General features: G+C 36.2%; 1 protein-coding gene across 1 annotated transcript in view; it reads left to right on the forward strand.

Annotated features, from left to right (window-relative positions):
• Positions 1–772: 772 nt before the first annotated feature.
• Positions 773–20,745, forward strand: part of LOC132160769 (guanine nucleotide-binding protein G(i) subunit alpha-2-like) — a 47,119-nt gene continuing 27,146 nt past the window's right edge. The window contains exon 1 of the mRNA XM_059570457.1: positions 773–1,482. Within this exon, the coding sequence (XP_059426440.1) occupies positions 1,365–1,482 (118 nt within the window). The 5' untranslated portion in view covers positions 773–1,364. The remainder of the gene's footprint in view (positions 1,483–20,745) is intronic.

Here is a 20,745-nt window from a genome sequence, read left to right on the forward strand (position 1 = left end):
ACGAGTGGTTCTTTTGAATCGGTTCTTTTTGATTGTTTCAATCGAATTGATTCGCACAGCGCATGCTCATCACTCAAAGTAGGCTATCCATGTGAGTCACATCTTAAAGACATTTATTTAACTCATTATATAACATTATTAGATTACATTACACTACATATTAGATTACATGCCACTTGCTTACATCCTTACAGAGGTAGTGATGTGCTTTTCTTTCTTTCTTTCTTAAAACACTGAAAATTAAACATGAATTAAAGATAAAAATTTATATATATTTACAATTTCAATGAAATAAAACTCTACATGTAGTACAATAGTGATAAACAATGTTGCAAATTAAAAGCGTGCTAAATATAGTATGCAGATAGCTTTATTTGTAATTACTTGTTTATGAAAAGTATATATATATTTTAAAAAACCCACGGAGGAAAAAGTATTACTTAGATAAGATAGATTGATTTATGTTTTCTGTAAACCAACAGAAACATTATTAAAAGCTTTATTAAAAGATTGTTGTGCCTTTTGTCTGAATGTTTCTTCTTCTTATTTAAACTCTACCTTGTGAATAACAATTATATTATTATATTAGATCTCTATTAAACTTGAGTTACGTTTCAAAGAACCAGTGAATCATTTTGAACTAGATCATTGAGCCATCTGAGCAAACCGATTCGCTAAAATGAATCGAACATCCCGTACTTACTGTAGTTGTTCAGAAACAGCAGAAAACTACTGCATTTCCCACAATCCACACGCAGTTGTTCATCAGTGGGTGGGTGCCGATGCACGCTTTGGCTTTTTCACATTCTTACGCTCTGTTTATTCCTCTCAGAAGAAAGCATCGAGAGCGGAGCGGAGCGCCGCGCCGAACGTTCTGATTTCGAATTGTTAAATATTTTGAATCGCCCTGCACCAGGATAGATATGCGTTTTAATTTGAAATAAAATAACTGACACTTTTCTCATCAGTTGGATACAATTTCGCGTGCAAAAACAGACTGATCCGATTGAGCGCAAGCGAATTTTTTGATTTCAGGAACTGTGAGTGGTAGATGAAAGCGCCGACGTCGCGGCTGCTCTTTGATCTGAAAGGAGGCGCAAAATAAAGGAAGAAAGATTGATTGATTGATTTGGTGGAAACTAAGCAACTTTTTAATCGCGTCTACACATATTCGAGCCCTCCTGATTGATGGAGAATCACAGGCCGGGGATTCTCGGAATCAAAGCTTTCAAATTGTGACACTTTGCGCTTTTATAGCACATCTGTCAATCAACGCGGCGCCTTTTTAATTTACAGTTCCTGCGCGGAACGGACCGAGGAGATTTGACTTATTCTTTGAAGTTTGACGCGCGCACGGTTCGATCATGGGCTGCACGGTGAGCGCAGAAGACAAGGCGGCCGCCGAGAGATCAAAGATGATCGACAAAAACCTCCGGGAGGATGGTGAGAAGGCTGCGAGGGAGGTGAAGCTGCTCCTGCTCGGTAAGTCACGGCACGTCGTGTGTGTGTGATTTTCAGCAGGTCTGTGTGTTCAGAAGGCTCCCGCGAAACATTTCGTTTTGCAGTGTTATTTGTCACACGCTTCATAAAAGCAAGTAGGCTACTTTGCTAATCGTTTGGAGGAGGTACATGTATTTAGTATGATCTGATCTGATGTGCGGTTCGTTTCGATTATTATGGACAAACGGGATGGATGCAAACACACCAGCATCCGCCTGATACAAGTTCGCTGTCTTTCATTTGAGATTTCAGTTTAGATTCACAATATTACTTAGCTTCAAAGAATCAATCAGGAAGAAAACACCATGTTTTTGGAAATGTGACATGAGAATACCATAGTATACGTTGAAGCAGTTTTTCATACTATATAAATACTAAGGTGTTAACGTGTTTTATAGACAAGGAATGATGGAGACAGAATGTTTTTATATGATCCTTGAGAAGGGAAGTAGCCTAAATTCAGCCGTGGTGTTCTTCGAATCATATTGGAATATTATCCATGATACAACCATGGAGTTCTGGACGTACACTAAGTACCATGGCATAGTGATGATTTCAGACGGAGTACTATACATTCATGTTACTCCAAGCAAGGTAATTATGATACTTTTATAGAGAAAACAGCCCTTCAGTGCCTTAATGCTCTGTCAACACTGTTGAATGTGACATTAAATATAAATAATAGTTTGAAAATAATAGGAGATGCTATAGTGTGATCTACTTAAATTATCACCAATAATGCTGCTTTTATACAGTTTTTTTTCTTCATGTATTATTTAGCTTATTTAGGTCAATTTCAGATGTCCTCAAATGTAACTAACTGCAATAATACATTATGTAAGTCTACTATACTTTCATTAGCCATACTCACCTCCGTGTTGGGAAAAAACATACTTACCAATGATTAATTATGTGGTTTCCATGGATACCGCATTGTTCCTTATGCTGATGTGTTTAGGCCTGGTCATAAATAATCTCTGTTCTCTCGTTCTATTGCGACCCAGTTAACAGGGAATGTCTCAGAACTTTGGCTAACATTCTGGCAAGGTTATGAACAAACATTCTTCCAGTAACATTAATAGAATGTTAATTTAAAGTTATGTGGTATTTAATAGCGTTCTTAAAACATTAGCACAAAAACATTATTAATACATAGTTTTTTTTTCATTTTTCGTTTTGTTTGTCTAAGATGGTTAAGAGAACATTCAAATGTAACATTCCCATAATGTTTGCAAAATAATAAAGTCAAACATTCCCTTTAATATTGTCTTTAACATTCACATAACCAAGAAAAAAATTAAGCATTTAAAAAACTGGACTTTTAGAGAACATTCAGAAAACAATTTTTAGTAATTGAACCTTAGTAAAACATTCTTAGAACATATTTTGTTATTTGGGTATTTTTTTTAACAATAACTTGGAATTTTATGAAGCAAAGAGGCATTCAGGAATGTGCATGCATGCTGTTTGATTTTTAGCAAGACAACCAGGTTAGAAATAAACAAAAGTCTGCAGGTTGTGCTGTTCTGGAGAAACCCTGCTGTGAGAATCAGATGAGTACGGCACTAAACAAAAGACTTCACCATTCAATCATTCTTCATTAATGCTGAGTGCTCACGGTGTAACCAATCCATTTTTATTTTGTCAGGTCCATTGGTGGTAAATGAAAGCACGTGAAATGCTCAATTTGGAAAAATATTACGGAGAAGGGGAGGAAACTGCACAGTTCCTGTAGTTACCGTATGCATATACACACCTGTTTAATGGATCTTAAGTCATTAATTATTTTAATGCCCAAATCAGCAAGCGCAGGAGATATGCACAATATTTATTTTGGGAGAATACTGTGCAAAATTGTGGACATGTAAATAATTGATACTACATATTTTAACACAATTTACAGAAATTGTTTACTCTTTATTGACAAGGCTATTTGTAGACTTTTTTTTTGTATACACCAAGGGTTATCACATTTTCCAAGTATTGTCTGATTCTTTAGCCTAGCAGATATATTAGTATGTCTGTAGTATTTTCAACTGTCAAAACACTGTTATGCACAGCGTGCCTGTTGACTATATGATATAATAAAAGTAGTTGCCCTAGTAAACTGTGAGCATGTCAAAACCACAAAAGAGAGAGAGGATATGATGAGCTGCCTGGTTTAATCCTAGTGCACACAATTTGTCACCAATCAGGCATTTTGCTTGAGTTTGGTAGTATCAGATTTGGTCATAAACCAGATTTTGAGACTGTCAATCTCTTAAAGTTAGTGGAGTTGCTTAAACTGTGGCCTAATTCTGGATGGAGCCACCTCACACTTTAGTGCAGCTTCATACAGTCGTAAGCTGGAGCGGTTGTGTCCTCTGTCATATCCTGTTAGTGGCACAGCATGTGTGCTCTGATGCTGACAGCATGGGGACAGGTGTGACAGCGGTGCTCTCCACAATACGCTTTACCCAATGGAGAGAGCAAGCAAGAGTGAGAAAACAGGGAGACAGGCCTCAGATGTAATCAAGAAATTGGATGAACTTAGTTTGACACTGATTCCCTCTAGGCACATACCATGTTCAACTTAAAAAATATTTGCATGTAAATAAATAAAAGCATTCCAGAAAGCACATTTACTACATTATTCACATCACAGGTTTATAGTGTTAAATCAGAAATGAGACAAGCATCACCAAGCACTCAAGTCCTGACTGGTTTGGTGTAAATACGGGTTTCCACACAACACAGTGTTTACAGCGCTCCCACTAATGACTCCAAAAATGATAGATGACCACAGCATTAATCTCATGCCGTGTAAACACTGTGCAATTACTCCATATTCTGCCTAGTTCAGCATTTTCACAATATTGCTAAATGTTCATAAATGATGAGTTTGAAGTATCCCGATTGTGAAAGTAATGCTGGCTGGATGCCGTGGTTACTTTCCATTGTTTACTGGTTCAAATCATGCACCTGACAGGGAGTTATTTTAAATTTCTCTTATTTATGCCTACTAGAAGATTGTCAAAGGAATAGTTCACCCAACAAGAAAATCTGCTGAAAATATGGACCCTCAGGCCTTCAAAGATGTAAAGAAGAGTTTGTTTCTTTATCAGAGGGAATTGAGAAATGTAGCATTCCATCACTTGCTCACCAGTGGATCCTTTGCAGTGAATGGGTGCCATCAGAATGAGTGTCCAAACAGCTGATAAGAACATCACAATAATCCACAAGTAATCCACACCACTCCTGTCCATCAGTTAGTGTCTTGAGAAGTGAACATCTGATGATCCATCATTAACATCTTTAACTTCAAACCATTGTTTCTGGCTGATACATGAGTCCTCTGTCTTTTAATATTATTTCCACAAGTAAAAAATCTGAATCCGGAGATAAATATGCACAGATGAAGTGTTATGGATTATGGACTCCTATTTTTGCCAGAAGTGATGGTTTAAATGTTAAAAAGTCTTCATGATGGATTTGTTTCTTAAACACTTTTCACTTCACAAGATGTTAATTGATGGACTGGAGTGGTGTGGATTACTTGCTACAATTCACCAAATCAGTTCTGATGAAAAAAACCTAACTCCTCTACATCTTTTATGGCCTGAGGGTGAGTACATCTTCAGCATGTTGTCTTTTTTGGTTGAACCATTCCTTTATATTGTCACATTTCATATTAGTATCAATGCAACTCCAGCACTAGCAGTGTAAACATGGTGCAAACCAATTATCTAAATTGTATGATGATTCACTTCTGACACTTTTGATTTTTGCCTTTATTACTTCAATGTCAATTTATATTTAATAAAATTCATATAATGATACCACATGCACTCAAAATGAGATGCCAGCCTCAAAAGAAACTTATAAACTGAGCATATATTTAAGTAAAAAACATTTTCTCACTGCTATGCAAGGGCTACATAAAATATTCTCATAGCATTTCCAGAATTAAGCATTTTGTAGGCAATTTGTTGTCTACAAACTGAGACTAACACTTACAAAATGTTGTCTAGGTAGTAATCTTGCTGAGATTCATGACAGAAACCTAGCATTCAGACAGGGTTTTAATGATCATTTGTTTGTAATAGCCTCTTTCGCTCTCGAGTTACTCGGTATGCGTCATGTTTGAAATCGCTCGTGTCAGAATTACTGGCCTTGCCACCTCCTCATGTCTCTGATGAGCAACTCACCAGTATGACACATGTCTGCTGGTCATGGATACTCTAGGCTCTTATTAGTTGGGTTTCAGTTAAGAAGTTGGCAGGACGTTTGGATGCCAAGAATATCCTTTAGTCAACTTTTGTTTTTACTCCCAAGGATATGCCCACAACATGGATGGCAAGTGTTGAATCCCCAAACAACTGAGGAGTCAAGGTCATGTCAAAGAGCAGGAAGTACTTCGTGGTCTTGTGTTTATGTTAAACCAAGCTTTCACTCAACACGACATCTTAGGTAAACTGGGTTGGTGAATCTCAAGGAAATTCCAGAAGACAAAAGCTTTGGGGACAAGAATGATGAGTGGTTCCTTTGAGCTCAGTTTTTGAAAGGAGAATGACCGGCGGCGGCAGTCACATCACATAACTAATGGAATTGTGCCACAGAATGGGGGCAAGTGACTATCAGGAGGGTTTGTGCTGGAAGCTATAGTTATAGACACTCATTTTGAGAGGTTATTTTGGTCTCTTTTATCCAAGACCTTTTTTTGAATCTGCATGTGCATATCCCTTGTAAATCCCAGAGGGAAAGAAATTTGCAATGATTCAGCTGCACATCATTTAACAGCAGACTAGGGCTTGGTGGTAGAACTAGAATTATATCTCTATATTCTTCTCCAAATTATCTCTTAATGGCTGTTAGGTTGAAATAATGGCACATCTCATTGAGGAAGTAATTAAAATTAAGAAATGTATTTATTTATTAAGTTTTATTTTTTTAATTAGTGCTGTTTTTCAGCAAACCAAGATTCTTGACTTGATTTTTAGTTGTTTGACCCTAGGTATGCATTCACCTTGAGAACTTCATCTTTGTTTCCAAATGCAATGACTTCAGTTTTCTCCTTGTTCAACTGAAAAAAATGTTCTGGCACATCCGACTGTTAATTTAATCAATGCCTTGGCAGAGGGAGTCAATGGGGCTGTAGTCATTTGGAGATGAGACTATGTAAATCTGAGTGTCATCTGCATAGCTGTGATAGTCAATTTGGTTCTCTTTCTCATTATTTGACTTTTTATTTGAGTTTATTTCAAAACATTAAAAATTCAACCACAAAGTGTTGTGTTTTCCAATTCTCATATTTCTCAATTACAGTTTTTAATTTCAGTTCAAGTCATTTAAGTTTCAGTATGTTGGTTTTTCTTTTTTTTGCCTTCCCAAACTGACCCTATTATGGGTAATGAAAGGTTCATATTTTGGTTTTGGGAGTCCCCAACAACATGTTGCCAGGTCAAAAACACTTTAATCGTCTTTTAATATGCATTTATTTTTACCTTACATGCTCAACGACTCCCAAACGATTCGTTCAATGATTAATTTTTCCAAACCCCTCCTTCATGTTACAATCTGTGCTGATTGGTCCGTTTCATTTCTTCATTTTTGTAATGCCTGAATACCGGGGAAACCACTATTTTTGCCACTCCAAAAGTGGCACCTAGTGGCAAAGAATGAATTTGCATTTTCCTTCAGACCAATGTGAAAAGACCAACAAGTGGGCGGGCAATATGCTAATGTTTCATGTTTATGTCAACATGAAAAGGCTTGGGATTTGTTTTAAAAAATGACTTGTTTCAATGATTCAGAATCGACTCTTTCTTTTGAGACAATAACTATACACGATGCGCTTTCAGATTTAAAACTTTGCAGGATGTTTTCATTCATTAGAGCTGTGTTACACACTGCATGAAAGGTAATTGTCAAAAATTCATAATGGGTGCACTTTAATTTGGCCAAATAGCTATTGTTGTTGATTCAATTCAAATGTAAAGTATAGTTGCTGTGTTCGGATATGTAGTTGTTTTATTGTACAGATCTCGTAATTGCACACAAAAAGCCTCACAGCACACCGAGAGGTGAGGACTTGGGATAAAATCTGGTGTATCAGTTGTTAAAAACCTAGGAGGCAAGTGGCTTCTGTGATTTATCGGTTGCACTGTTTACATGTTGAATGTTGAGTCATTGTGATGTGTCTGTGTAACTTTGGCTCATGGTGTGGAGAAAGAAGAGGTCAGAGCAGGATACTTCCTGTCGGGAGGGAGCCGCAGTCCCAGACTGTGATAAAACACAGCACCTTCTACTTTTACCTTCACATAGAGTGCAAAAACAACTCACCAAGGTGACACCTCTCGCAGAACAGGTGACAGCTTCCCGCACAGTCACTGTCACACACTTACATTTTCAAAATACACACCCCCACATACACACACACACACTTCAGAACCAGACTGCATCCTCCGAAAACCTCCTCTGGCGTCTAGGTTTCCTATTTCAGCTTGTCTCAAAGGTCTTACATCAACCTTGCCCAATTTGAAAGTGTCTTTCACAGAATGATGTCAGATCTTCAGGTCTCAGTGTGCAATATGCCAAAAGTTGGTGTTCTTTTGAAGCTTGAAGAAACCTAGTGTTTTTTGGTTATGCTGTGCTGTTTATTTGGCCCATGTTTTTTGAAAAAGTAGTTTCTACGGCTTGTGTGCTAGATTTCAAGTCTTTGGGAGCCATATGGTAGCTCTGTGTGAGATTTTATTCACTGAATATGTCATGAGTGGTCACAAGACCAACTAGAACCAGTTACAATTGGCATGAATGACGTCAAACCCGTTACATCAACAGAAACGAAAATAAAATTGAAGGAAAAACTGATGAATTGTGCAATGTAGGTAGATTTTGTTTTCATGCTGTTTTGAGGTCTGCCGAGATCCTCCACACTAGATGTTTTCTCTGTTTAGTTGTTTACAGCCACAAAAGCTGTTTCTGTATTGTCGCGTGTATGATTTGGGATGTTGTGCATTTATTGATCTCAGCCTGTTGGGGCTAAAATGCTTTCAGCCATTTACCAGCGACCTACTGTGCTGTTTCTGTCATTATAGACAGTAATGCATCAGCTGGTCTGCCAGTTTCCCTCACACGCATTGTCAGTCCATTTTCATTCCCCCAAAGCTCAGAAAATAGACTGAACCTCCTGTGGCCGGTTAAAATCTGTGTACCTTCAAAAGAAGGCAAAACGGTGAAAGCAACATTTATATATTGTAAATATAAACTACCATTCAAGTTTGAGTGATTTAAAAGAAGTCTCTTACGCTCATCAAGGCTGCATGCCTACAGTAAAAACAGTAATATAAAAGTATTTCACTTTTAGATAATGGTTTTCTAGTGTAATATGTTAAAATGTTATTTATTCCTGTAATGCAAAGCTGAATTTTCAGCATCATTAGTCCTTAGATCCTTCAGAAATCATTCTAATATGCTGACTTGCTGCACAAGAAGTATTTCTTCTTATTGTCAATGCTGAGAAGAGTTGTGCTGCTTCATATATTTACAGGATTTTTTTTGATTAGAAAGTTAAAAAGATAGAGCAGCATTTATTTGAAATTGAAATCTTTTGTTATTTAATTATTTCTTACATGCCTTCATCTCTAAATGTATTAACTGACCTCTGAAAAAGAGTCGGCAATCAAACCTGTCTTGTCTAAAACATACTGGGTTAGTACTCATGTATTAATGTGTCATGCAACTTTCTGTCTGTGGCTTTGCTTTTTGTTTTTATACATTTCTTCTCTGTTGTGCAGTATCTGCTTTTCTTTAAGATTTACTTCCAGATTGGTCTATGAAAGGTTTCGTATGGTTATGATGGTGGTTTTCCAGTCACGTGCTTGTGCTTCTGAAATCCCCACCACTACCTGGTCAGTCTTTCGTTTAAATATTGTTCTTAGTTTTGTTTCATAGCTGTTGTTTTAACATTTGATAAGTCTCACAGTGCTCATTTGTCCAGTAGATCTAGACCATGATTGGTTTACAGTTGGAGCTTGACTCTGACTAGGTTTGGGGCTTCCATTTTTGTTTTCTTTTATAAATTCTTCAGTTGATTAATTTTCTGCATGAGCCAAAATGATTAAATTCCTTAATAATCACACTTTTGTTCTTGTGTACATCCTGGGTCAAGTTTTGGTTGTTGGTGTATCTCCATTCGTTGACTTCTCTTCTTGCCAGATGGAATGTCGAGGGATGCTTGGGAACTGTGAATCCCATCGGACACATTGGTGTCGGCCCTCCAGTGGAGTCTTTGAACGCAGCTCTGTAGGAGTGCTCTTTGTGAAGCTATTCTCTTTCTGAAGCACTGCTTACAGATGTAAATTGGGCTCAGGCTCTGATTAGTCCACTTGACGGGTGGCAGTGTAGAGCCACACTGGAGATCACAGACACCGGCGACGCTGTGGACGACGACACTTTAGACACCAGTGCTCGAAATTGGTATAATTTATCACGGTAGTGAATGCTGTCATTATGGACACCCTTTTAGCATCTCGAGAGCCTTCTTTTCTCGGAGAGGACATTATTGAAGTGCAATAAGTATAATTATGTGAATAACAGTGGATTAAATTTAAAACTAAAAATAACTTTAAAATTAAATTACTTGAGTGTAATCTGGAGGCACATTGTGCATATATACAGTATTTTAAAACACAATGTATTCCTTTGACACACACCTGATTTTTCAGCACATTACTCCAGCCTTCAGAGTCACTTGATCCTTCAGAAATCATTCTAATATACTGATTTGGTGGTGTTAATGTTGGTGTTCAATTATTAAAGATGGTATTATGATCACTGTTGGATTGGAAATGGTATTTGCGGTTTAATGTTTTGTGAAAATCATGATACTTTGATCAGTAAAGTTCAAAATAACAGTATTTATTAGAAAAATACATTTTCTTGTTTGATCAATTTAACATTTCTTTGACCTTTTAAAAATTACATATATAATTAATATAAATGTTTAAATGGTTAAAACACAAGAATGCAACACCTTAAAACACAAAAATAAAAAAGTGCTATTTTGAAACGGACGCTTCAGGTTTCAGTCTTTTTCCAGCATAACATTTCTACCATCAAGAAATGTGTCAAAAAGACCAAAAGCTCTAGTTTCTGGTGGTTTCTGGTTTCTTTTCGGACAGCATACCTGCCATCTAATCCCATGTTTAATCAACACTCGCATTTATTGCACTTACTAGCAGTATTACAGTTGCATGTATTCTGTAGTGCGTAAACCGATGCCTGGTCAAACTGCAATCTAAAACTCCCACCACATGGCTGCTGGTATGTGTTTATGATTTATGATAAGACTTTGATTGCATTGCACATTCTGAGTACATCTGGGTACATCCCAGTCAGTTTCCCCGGGACATTCTGTGCTGTACATTTCCCAGGCTCATCACGCAATTGGCATCTTTTGTTTCATGTCAAGTTCTAATTTCATTCTTTATCTCGAAAAACAAGCCACTTACAATGACATCAGGTGATGAGGAGAGAAAAAAGCTAATTATTAACAAGGAAGGAGGCAGGAGGGTCATAGAGGCTCATATTTGAAATGTTATTGATTTTTTTTTTAGACCAGCATATCAAACTTTGAGTTTCTTTGACTTGGAACAGTAAGAAAAGCCATAATATAATAACCAACTAGCAGTTCATGATTTGATGTAATGTAACCTCATGTCTTGGCAAGCACAAGATATGTTGCCTTTATTAGCATATTGGAGTGATTTGCTAGTAGCTAGCAAGTTGAAGAAAGGATTATTATGTTGTTTTCCGCTTGGTGCGAGTGGAAAAGTTCACGCCAGAATGTGTGTGATTGTGCTGCTCCATTCAACCAGCTGAGCCGTGTGCTGGACTGATCTCCATAGACTGAATTACTGCTTGCAAATGCTTGCAAACGCTTATCTGCAGCTCTTCTGGGTTGTCTTAAGAAGATTTAGTCATTCAATTAAACAGAGCTGTGTGCAACCATTTATACAAGGTTGAGATTTGGATGTCCTTCAATTTCCATCAGTTATCAGAGCAAATCTGCTTGGATTAATTTGCTCTGGTCAGTCCTGGTTGACCCAGTTGATCCACGGCTGGTGTCATTCGACTGGTTTCACTTCTCAAATCTTATTGCTTTGTATTTAACTTGCTGTAAATGGCTGATTTTAACTTTTGAAAGCACTGTTTAGAAATATCAGATCAGATAAAATGACTATCAATAACTAAAGACTAGCTTTGTTTTAATAAAATGCATTGCCACAGACTATCTTTTTTATGAAATGACATGCAATATCATTTTGAATGTAGCATGTAATTTGTACAATCAAAACCATGAAATATCAAATGCATGTTGTGCATATATACACTGTGAAAGTTATTTTTGGAAGTTGTGAAGATTATAGGAGTGCATTTTGCAAGATAATACCATTGCAGACTTTTCACTTCTCAATATTGTGTATAATTCAGTGTTTCAAAATGTACAAAAATTTTCTAAGTAAAAATTTTTTACACCAATTTTAAGTTTTCAGTGTATGCGCCATTAAAGATTTCTATATATAATTCTTTATTATTAACCATAATGTCTGTATAATAACAATGATGATTCTGTCATGCTTAATGGATCAGTAGAATTGCAGTGCTTCTCAGTCTCTAAAAGCTGCTTGCCTGAAGAACAGCCGGTGCTTGTTTTGTGACGTCAGAATTTAATCTATGCAAGTGTCTTATTTTGAGCGATGTTAGACACTCGGATTCTACATTTGCTACATTTGTAAATATATTAAACCTATAAAATATTTCCTCTATAGAGCAGCCTGTTTTAAATCACAAAATACGTTGTCAGTATTCTAAACCCTTGAATAGTGGCCTTTACAGAATAAACAGTTTGGTATTGGGTAGCACAATTATGACCAAAATCATTGCGGTTCATCTTAGATTTACTTATTTTTATGTTTTGCGCATTACTTTTATGCTCTCTTAATCCTCAGTAAATGTTACAGAAATTATGCACAAACATGCATGTCTGTGATTGGTCATATTGCTTAACCACTGCAGATCCACATGTAAATAGAAAATCTGAACAGTAGTAGACCTAAATAGAACTGCAGTTGACATTTTTCACTGCTATTTAATTGTGGCAGCTGTAAATGTCTTTTTAATTAATTATTTAGTGTCAAGTATTGCCTTTAGATTTTTCTCCCCTGAGATTTGTGATTTCATTACAAGAAGGCGGCCCACTAGGCTAGGATCTGATTCTGTTATTGGAAGAATATAATAGAACTAGAATCATCTTTTGGGGGGGATATTGGTCATGTTGTTGAGGAGACCATAGATTTGTAGTGAGATGGTGTGTGTGTGTGTGTGTATGTGTGCTACATACAGAATTGTAGTGTGTTTTTCCTCAATATGAGTTCAGCCAAGGCCATACATCAGTGTACATCTTCAAATTCAGCCATAAATATACAACACAATGTCACCACACAGTTCCTCATGTTCTGTCCTTGTACGAGGGTTTATGTGTTTGTGCATCAGAATAGATGTTAAAATTTTATGGATGAGCATTGGTGTTTCCAAAGGGCTTGAGCAATAATTGTGTTTTGTAATATTGTAAAGATTTTTAAAGGCAGATACTGATATTTAGATAACAGAATTGCTGATAATGAGAATATTTAATTAAAGGATGAGAAAAGTGTAATCAATCAATAGTTAATACACACCATATTTATTTTACATTTATTAAAATCAGGACTGTGAATTAAGTATTTTAATAGATTTTTAGAAATAGGCTACTTTCATTAAGCGAGGATACATGACATTGATCAACAGTGAAAGTAAAGACATTTAAATGGTTTAAAACATTCTATTTCATATAAATTAAGTAATGAAAAGTGTTTTAAATATTAATAATAATTGAGAAACCTTTCTTGAGCAGCAAATCAGCATATTAAAATGATTTCTGAAGGATCATGTGACACTGAAGACTGGAGTAATGATGCTGAAAATGTAGCATTGCATCACAGAAATTATATTTATATAATTACATATACATTATACAATTATGTCTGTCTGTCTCATGCAGTTCAGTTATACATGGTATGTTTCTGTTCTCTTTGAAGGAATCTTGCTCTTTCATGTTATAGCACGTCTCTCTACAGGTTTTCACACATTCTTCTCCCCAGCACACCATTCTTTCACACCTTGAATTTTCACCTTGGTTTTTTTTTTTTTTTTTCAATACCACTGTGCTGTACTGAAATCCCCATAGCTGCAGACCTGCTGCTTTTTTTTGGTCAGAGGAGATGTAAGGTGGTTTAATGGAAGAATAACAAAATGAAAAGCAGCTGAATCCGGTGTTTATGGAGGCAGCTGTTCAGCACATGTGGCCAGTAGCTGCTTCATAAAGACAGAAACGCTCTTTAATCTGTGAGAGAGAGAGAGAGAGAGAGAGAGAGACGGGCAGACGACCGAGGGTGAGTGTCTATGGGTTCCCTGCCTAAGGGAAAATTCAGAGCCATACTGTGTTTCCTCCTTCCATCTCCCGATCCGTTCTACGTGGCATTCCATGCTGCCGGACTAGAACTGCCTTCCCAGTTTTCCACTAGGGCTGGGAATGGTAAGGAATTACTGATTTTAAGTTATAGTTCACCAAAAAAATGACAGTTCTGTCATTTACTCACCCTCATATAGTTCCAAACCTGTATCAGAATGTTGGTAACCGAACTATAACCATTGACTTGCATATAATTTAAGTAAATGATGTCAAAATTGAATGTTTTTGGGTTACAGTAACTATCCCTTTAAAGAGACAAGTAATGATTATTTTTCACCATATACAATAGTAAATCTGTTATCATTTAGTCATTCTAAATCTGTATGACTTCTTTTCTTCACATATTTTCATATTTCTCACAATATTATGGTAGTGCTATATCTTTGCAAGAGAACGATTGTGAATTTTGTCTTCTCATCATTTTTTTCTGGCATCCAGTCATTTTATCTCATCACATTCAACTCATACTACTGACATAATGTCTGTGCAGGAAACACTATTCTCAGTTACCTGATGCCTCACTGTGAAATCGAATCAGGCTTTGTCTCGAGTTATGGCTCTAATGGGCTTGATGAGAACTTGAAAGGAGCATATTAGTTTTACACTTATTTTTAGTCTTCCTGCAATCCTCTGTCAGTTTGTGCAAAGATTTAAAGACACTCCTCCCTTCAACCTCGAGCTCTTGTGCATCTGTTTTGTGGTACCCCACGGACCCAGAACAGCCGGAAGCAGTGCTCTCGCGATACTGAGATTATCCATCTGGCCCTTAATGAATGGGACTTGTCTTGATATGATTAAGGAAATAGCTGAATTTGTTTAGCCGGTGCTTGTCACTGTGATCAGTTTAGTTTAATTCAGTATGATGATCATGCTGAAATTAGAGGCATCATATATTGCTGAATGCTACATTTTTCATTGATTGGCAGCCTGTGTCATGTGTAGATGCACATTCATTGCCAAGTGCAACTCTGAGATGGAAACACAACTTGTTTTTCTGCTCAACTGCAGAGCAACAACAAATGCTTGTGGTGGAAATATTTCATGTGGTGAATTAGGAGACAGAGAGAAAGTAGCAGACACAGTAGAAGGAAAATGATAAGAGAAAGACAGCAGCACTAGTCTGCAGTGCAGTTCACTGTGAAATATTTTTTTCTTAGTGCTGCGGTTTAAAGTGCAATACTGTGGTTTAAACTGATCATACTTCAGAAGTGGAGGCAGAGAGTCATTATTTGCATTCGCTGATTGAACAGGGAGTAATAGACGGTTCCGTTTTCATAATGAAATGTGTAGATCACACACATGCTCATACCTTGCAGAGGAACCTTTGCACCAGCTTCCTGTTGGCAAAAACAGGAAGATCAGTGTGGTTTCATAAAGAACATGCAGATTATATTAGACCACGCTGTTTCCATTGTGGTCTATAACAGCATTGTAGCATGTTCGGTTCTATAGTGGATTTAAAACCTCAAACATGTTAGCATGTGTTTTGCATTTCTAATGTTACTCTCTGCTTTTTTTTTTTTACCCCTCTTTCAATTCACTTTAGATCAGTGTTGCTCTGTTTGGTATCTGTAAACTTTGGATTCACAGTGTACTATTTATATATGTGGTAAAACGTCCTACTTTCTGCTTTAATACTTGTATTCTCATTTGCCAAGTTTTCACCTTACAGTTAGAAAAAAATGTTTATGAAACAAATGAAACATTAAAAGTTATTTTGAAGGTGATCTTTTTAACTTTGTAGTGAATGGGGGCCATCAGAATGAGAGCCCAAACAGCTGCTTAAAACATTAAAATAATCCACACCACTACAGTCCATAAACTAACATCTTAAGTGAAAAGGTGTGTGTTTGTAGTCAACAAATCCATCTTTAAGATGTTTAAACTTTAAACTGCCACTTCTGGCCAACATATGAGTCCATAATAACGCTTCCTCAATTCTGATGGCACCCATTGACTGTATTGGATCCACTGGTGAACAAAAAAGAGAGACATCTTTGATGGCCTGAATTTTCAGCAAATGTAGTTTTTGGCAAACTGTTCCTTTACAGACAGAAATCAAAATATAGGCTAGTTTGTTAAATTCAAGTATCAGCTGTTTTTCTCTTTTAGTTGATATGATTTCATAAATTTAGATTTCAATTCTAATCTCATTCGAATGGCTTGTTTACACGAATGCATCCCTAATAATCAGTTATAAAACAGTGATATTTAGCAAATATTGATTGCATGATTTTTTTTAAAAGCGATTGGTGTTTTAGCAAATCTGTTCTAAACATGGAATGGCATTCAAAGCTCTTTTTTTTATCTGTAATGTGATGTGAAACAGGATAAGCGTTGAAAAAGGGGTTGATTTATTTGTTGGAAATTGGTTTGCTTATGTGATGTCAGCAGAAAAGGAGCATTGTTTCAGAACTGAAGCAAGTTATTAGATTTTGATAAAAGATTATATAGGCAAACATTTCATTGTGCACAATAAGACCAGGCGTGTGCATTGAGAAAGTGACAGTGAACAAGTGAACAGTGTCATTCATGGTGACATTCAATGTTCATTCAAACACATTCACAATTCAGATTTTATATAACATTGGTGTGTGTCACAGATTTGATGGCTGGGGTGGATTTAGGGGGTAAGCCGTGCTCAGAGGAACATGCTAGATCAGAGATGCTGTGTTTTTAGCCTGATCCCCCGGGGAGATGTGATAGTGTGCTGCTGTTTTTAGCCCCGTCTGCAAGAGCAGACAAGAAAAGGACATTTTCAGAAACACAACATCAATAGTCATTCCAAGTGTGGTATGCACATGCAGCCACATCTCACATAGATGCTTTGAAATGGCTCTTTGACCATATACAGAACTAAAACATCAGTCTTTTGACTTGTGATGACTTGTGATGATTTATTGCTTGCTTTTGTTAATGTAGTCAATCATTTGAAAAGATATGCAAATCAAAGAATTTAGTTGTGTATGTAGCATGCTTTAGAGGTTTTTAAATTAACACCAGAGGCTTGTGTTTTGCTTTAATGTTGCCATCTACCTTTTAAGTCATGGTAGATAAATGTAAATATATATCTAAATGTATATTTATACTAGTAGAATGCAACATAAACAGTGCATTTTGTCATACATTTGATTTGATACATTAACTATGCCTTAACATATTAGTAGTTCTGAAGTAAGCTAGTTGTAGTAGAGTATTTAAGTAGCACTACTTAATAAAGTTGACCAGAAATGGCATTTGCATATCATTTTACTTCACATTACAACTGTAAAAAAAGGGGCGGAAATGCGGTTTCCAATTAAGTGAAAATATGGCAAAATGTATTTTTATATTGTAGTGTTTCTTTTATCATTTACTCAGTTATTTAAAAATCTAATATTTAAATGTGGAGGCTGACATGTTAGTGTTTTGCATTTCTAATGGTATTGTCTGCTCTTTATGATCTAAATATACATTTTTATTTATGTCGATAAAACACTACAGAAACAGATACTTGCCATACTAAATAAAAAACATTTTCAAACAGTTAATATTTACTTTCCACATTACTTATGCTTTAACCTATCAATAGAAAACCAATTGTTATATGTCCGACATTAAAGTCAACTGAAAATGGCATTTGTATCTTATTTTATATTCATGCATGACATTGAATGTATATCCCATTATGCATGTCAAATGGAATGCAGTACACTTTCCGGTTGAATTGATTTGTTTTCCAGTTCATGCAGTCAACCGAAAACAAAATGTGCATCACATTACAATTGTCAAAAAGGATGCAGATTCGGTTTCTGGCTGAATGAAAAGTATGGAAAAATGTACAGTTTTAAATGGTCTTTTATTGGCATAGAAACTCATTTATACACAAAGCAAAGCAAAGTTTTTAAATGTATATTTTTAACTTACTGTAGCATGTTTTCTGGTTCTTAAGGTCATCCAGAAATGTGTACATCACATTTCAATTTTAAAATATGGTGCAAAAACACTTTTACATTTTTAATATTATATACTTAAAAAGTCATTATTAGCTATTTTTTCCTTTGTAATATTAACAATAACCAGCGTTTAATTGTTGCGTAAATTTTTATCTATAAAAAAGTTATGTTTAGACTACTTAATTCTATTGTATTTGTTATTTCCCCAGTTGTAACCTGGTTTCATTGCTGTGATATCTGAGAGGAATTGGATTTAATAGGACTGCTTAGGCTTAGCTAATCAAATGATCGATCTCCTAACTGGCACTGTATTGTGTGTTGTAACGTAACAGCCCAAACTAAAATTGGGTATTTTTATTTAAAGTAATTAATTAATTATTAAAGCGATTTAAGGGAATAAAGAAAAAGAAAGGCTTGTTGTTTTAGTGAAATAATTGTAACTATTTGCAACTAATATTTTATTTTTAATTTACATAAATGAATCAAGGAAATTATAGCATATTTTCAATTCAAAAAGGCAAAATTTAATAAATAAATAAAAAAAGTTGAACTTTTCTATTGTAAAACAGTCAAATATTAAATTATCTACTTACATTTTACCAGGCATTTGTTAACTTATTTAATAATTTTGACATTGATGAGCTAGACCGCTGAACTTTTAGTCTTCCTAACAACAAACAGAGCGTTGCGTAATGTAGTGCATCAGAGCAGCATCAATAATAATATCAAGTGAATCTCTTATCTGCATCTTAAGTTTATTGCCAATAATAATGACAGGTTTGCGAACGTGAACTCGGTGAGCTCGCGCAAAACACATCTTTAGCACAGCGACTCATTTAAACGCCTCTGATTGGCCGATGTGATCAACAGACATGTCTGTGATTGGCTACAATGCTCAAAAGTACCTTTAATGCAAAGGGAAAAATATAAATAAAAATGTAATATGCACTGTTCATGATTAGTTAATCGCGGCCGCTGTAATCTTATTCACATTTGTTTTTCTGATTAATTGTTTTGCTCTGTGAGAAAGACAATTTAACAAAATATTCGGGGCTTTACTAAAAACTTTCGGGGCTTAAGCCCCATTAGCCCAGCCCTAGCGCTGCCCCTCAATATTTATATTTTTTATTGAGCTGTTCTTGTCTTTACTAAAATCAAAATCAGGCTAATCAAAGAGAAGAGTGCTACTTGGCTGATTTTGCCTAACGTAATAGACTCGCTGTTTTTGCTGATGCTGAATCGTCTTTAGCATACAATACATTCATTACAAATGTAACTTTAAGTTAAACGTGTGTTTAAACTACACCTGGGGAAACTCACTTCGGGGCAGCTCAGTCTCTGGTTGCAGGGCCACCGCACCGAAGCAGACTCGCTGTGTGTATGAGCCAGACTGAGCGAACGCCGCTCTGCACGTTTGAATCAGGGACGTAACTAAGTATTTGAGGGGCAGGGGGGAAGGGCGAATAATACATTTAAAATTAAAAATTAAATTGTTCACTTTTGGTAAATGTATTGGATATAGTGGTGGGTTGTTTTTGTAAGTACAGTTTTTGGATCATTAAAGTTAGGGGGGCAGCTGGGGGGTCCCCTGTAGATCCGCCCATGATTTCTGGGAAGAAAAATAGTTTGTTGAAGAATTCCAACCAACATTTTTCTTTGGAATATCGTGTGCTGATGATGAATTGTTCACAATACAGGCTGTAAATGAATGACTGTAATTGCAATGGTTCTGTTGAAGTTATAGTTCTCATTACATGTGCGAGCTGATCCTCTGTGAATAATCATTTCCATTAGGATTAAGCTTTGCCCTTGGTTATCCTGATTATTAACTCCAATCTGTCTCTTGTTTAGTTGTATGATTACAATTAGATTTTTTTTTTTGCAACATTAGCATGTTCTTTATCGGCTCAATTCGTTTTGTTTAAACAAACAGGAGCTTGAGCTGTTGAGCCTGACAGCTGAATAAATGAAGGAAATCAAGTGCGATTTACACCGCACACCTTATCTAAATGCGTCTCGGCACGATTCATACTTGAATGTGGTCTAACGAGCCATTTTGTTAGCAATCTGCACGGTTGCAGCCTGGATTGTGGAAGTGGGAGTTGCACCACTGCAGTGCAGCATGCAGAACTGCTGAGCCGCTCTGGCTTTCTCACCCACTTTTTCCCTGTCTTTCATTTGTTCCACTTCAGGATTCATTCCACACGCTGTACCCGGTGGCACAATTCGAGAGACTGTTTGAACGACAATAATAGACTGTTGGCCCTTTTACGCAGATAGAAAAGAGGATGTGTAGAAATGAGGGGTTTTGTGTTGGAAAATTGATGCTGGATGTAATCGCTGACAGTCAGGTTTCATCTGTGTGCTTGAGGCACATGAACATGGATGGGTTAAGCCACTGAGCAGAGCAGTAGCAGGAAGTATTACGAACTGACTTGAATATTTGATTAGTGCTGTCCTGAATCTGATTTGCTTGGGATTATTGCTTGAATGGGATGGGATTTTCAATAGCTGATGGCTTATATACTAGCAATATAAATAATACAATTTAATGTCAAATAAATGTAAGCATTTATAAAACAAAACAATTCATGCATACTGTAAGCAGATAATATCAGGGCATGATTTGTCTAATTCAAACAGTTACTTTTTTGTCTTTACAGGGTTACAAAAGGCTTATTTAGTTAATAATTTTACTGTATATGATTGGGTAATGTCTAGACCTAGTCAACCATGACCACAGAAAGTAGTTACTGC

This window comes from Carassius carassius, chromosome 17, assembly GCF_963082965.1.
Source record: "Carassius carassius chromosome 17, fCarCar2.1, whole genome shotgun sequence".
Taxonomy (NCBI): domain Eukaryota; kingdom Metazoa; phylum Chordata; class Actinopteri; order Cypriniformes; family Cyprinidae; genus Carassius; species Carassius carassius.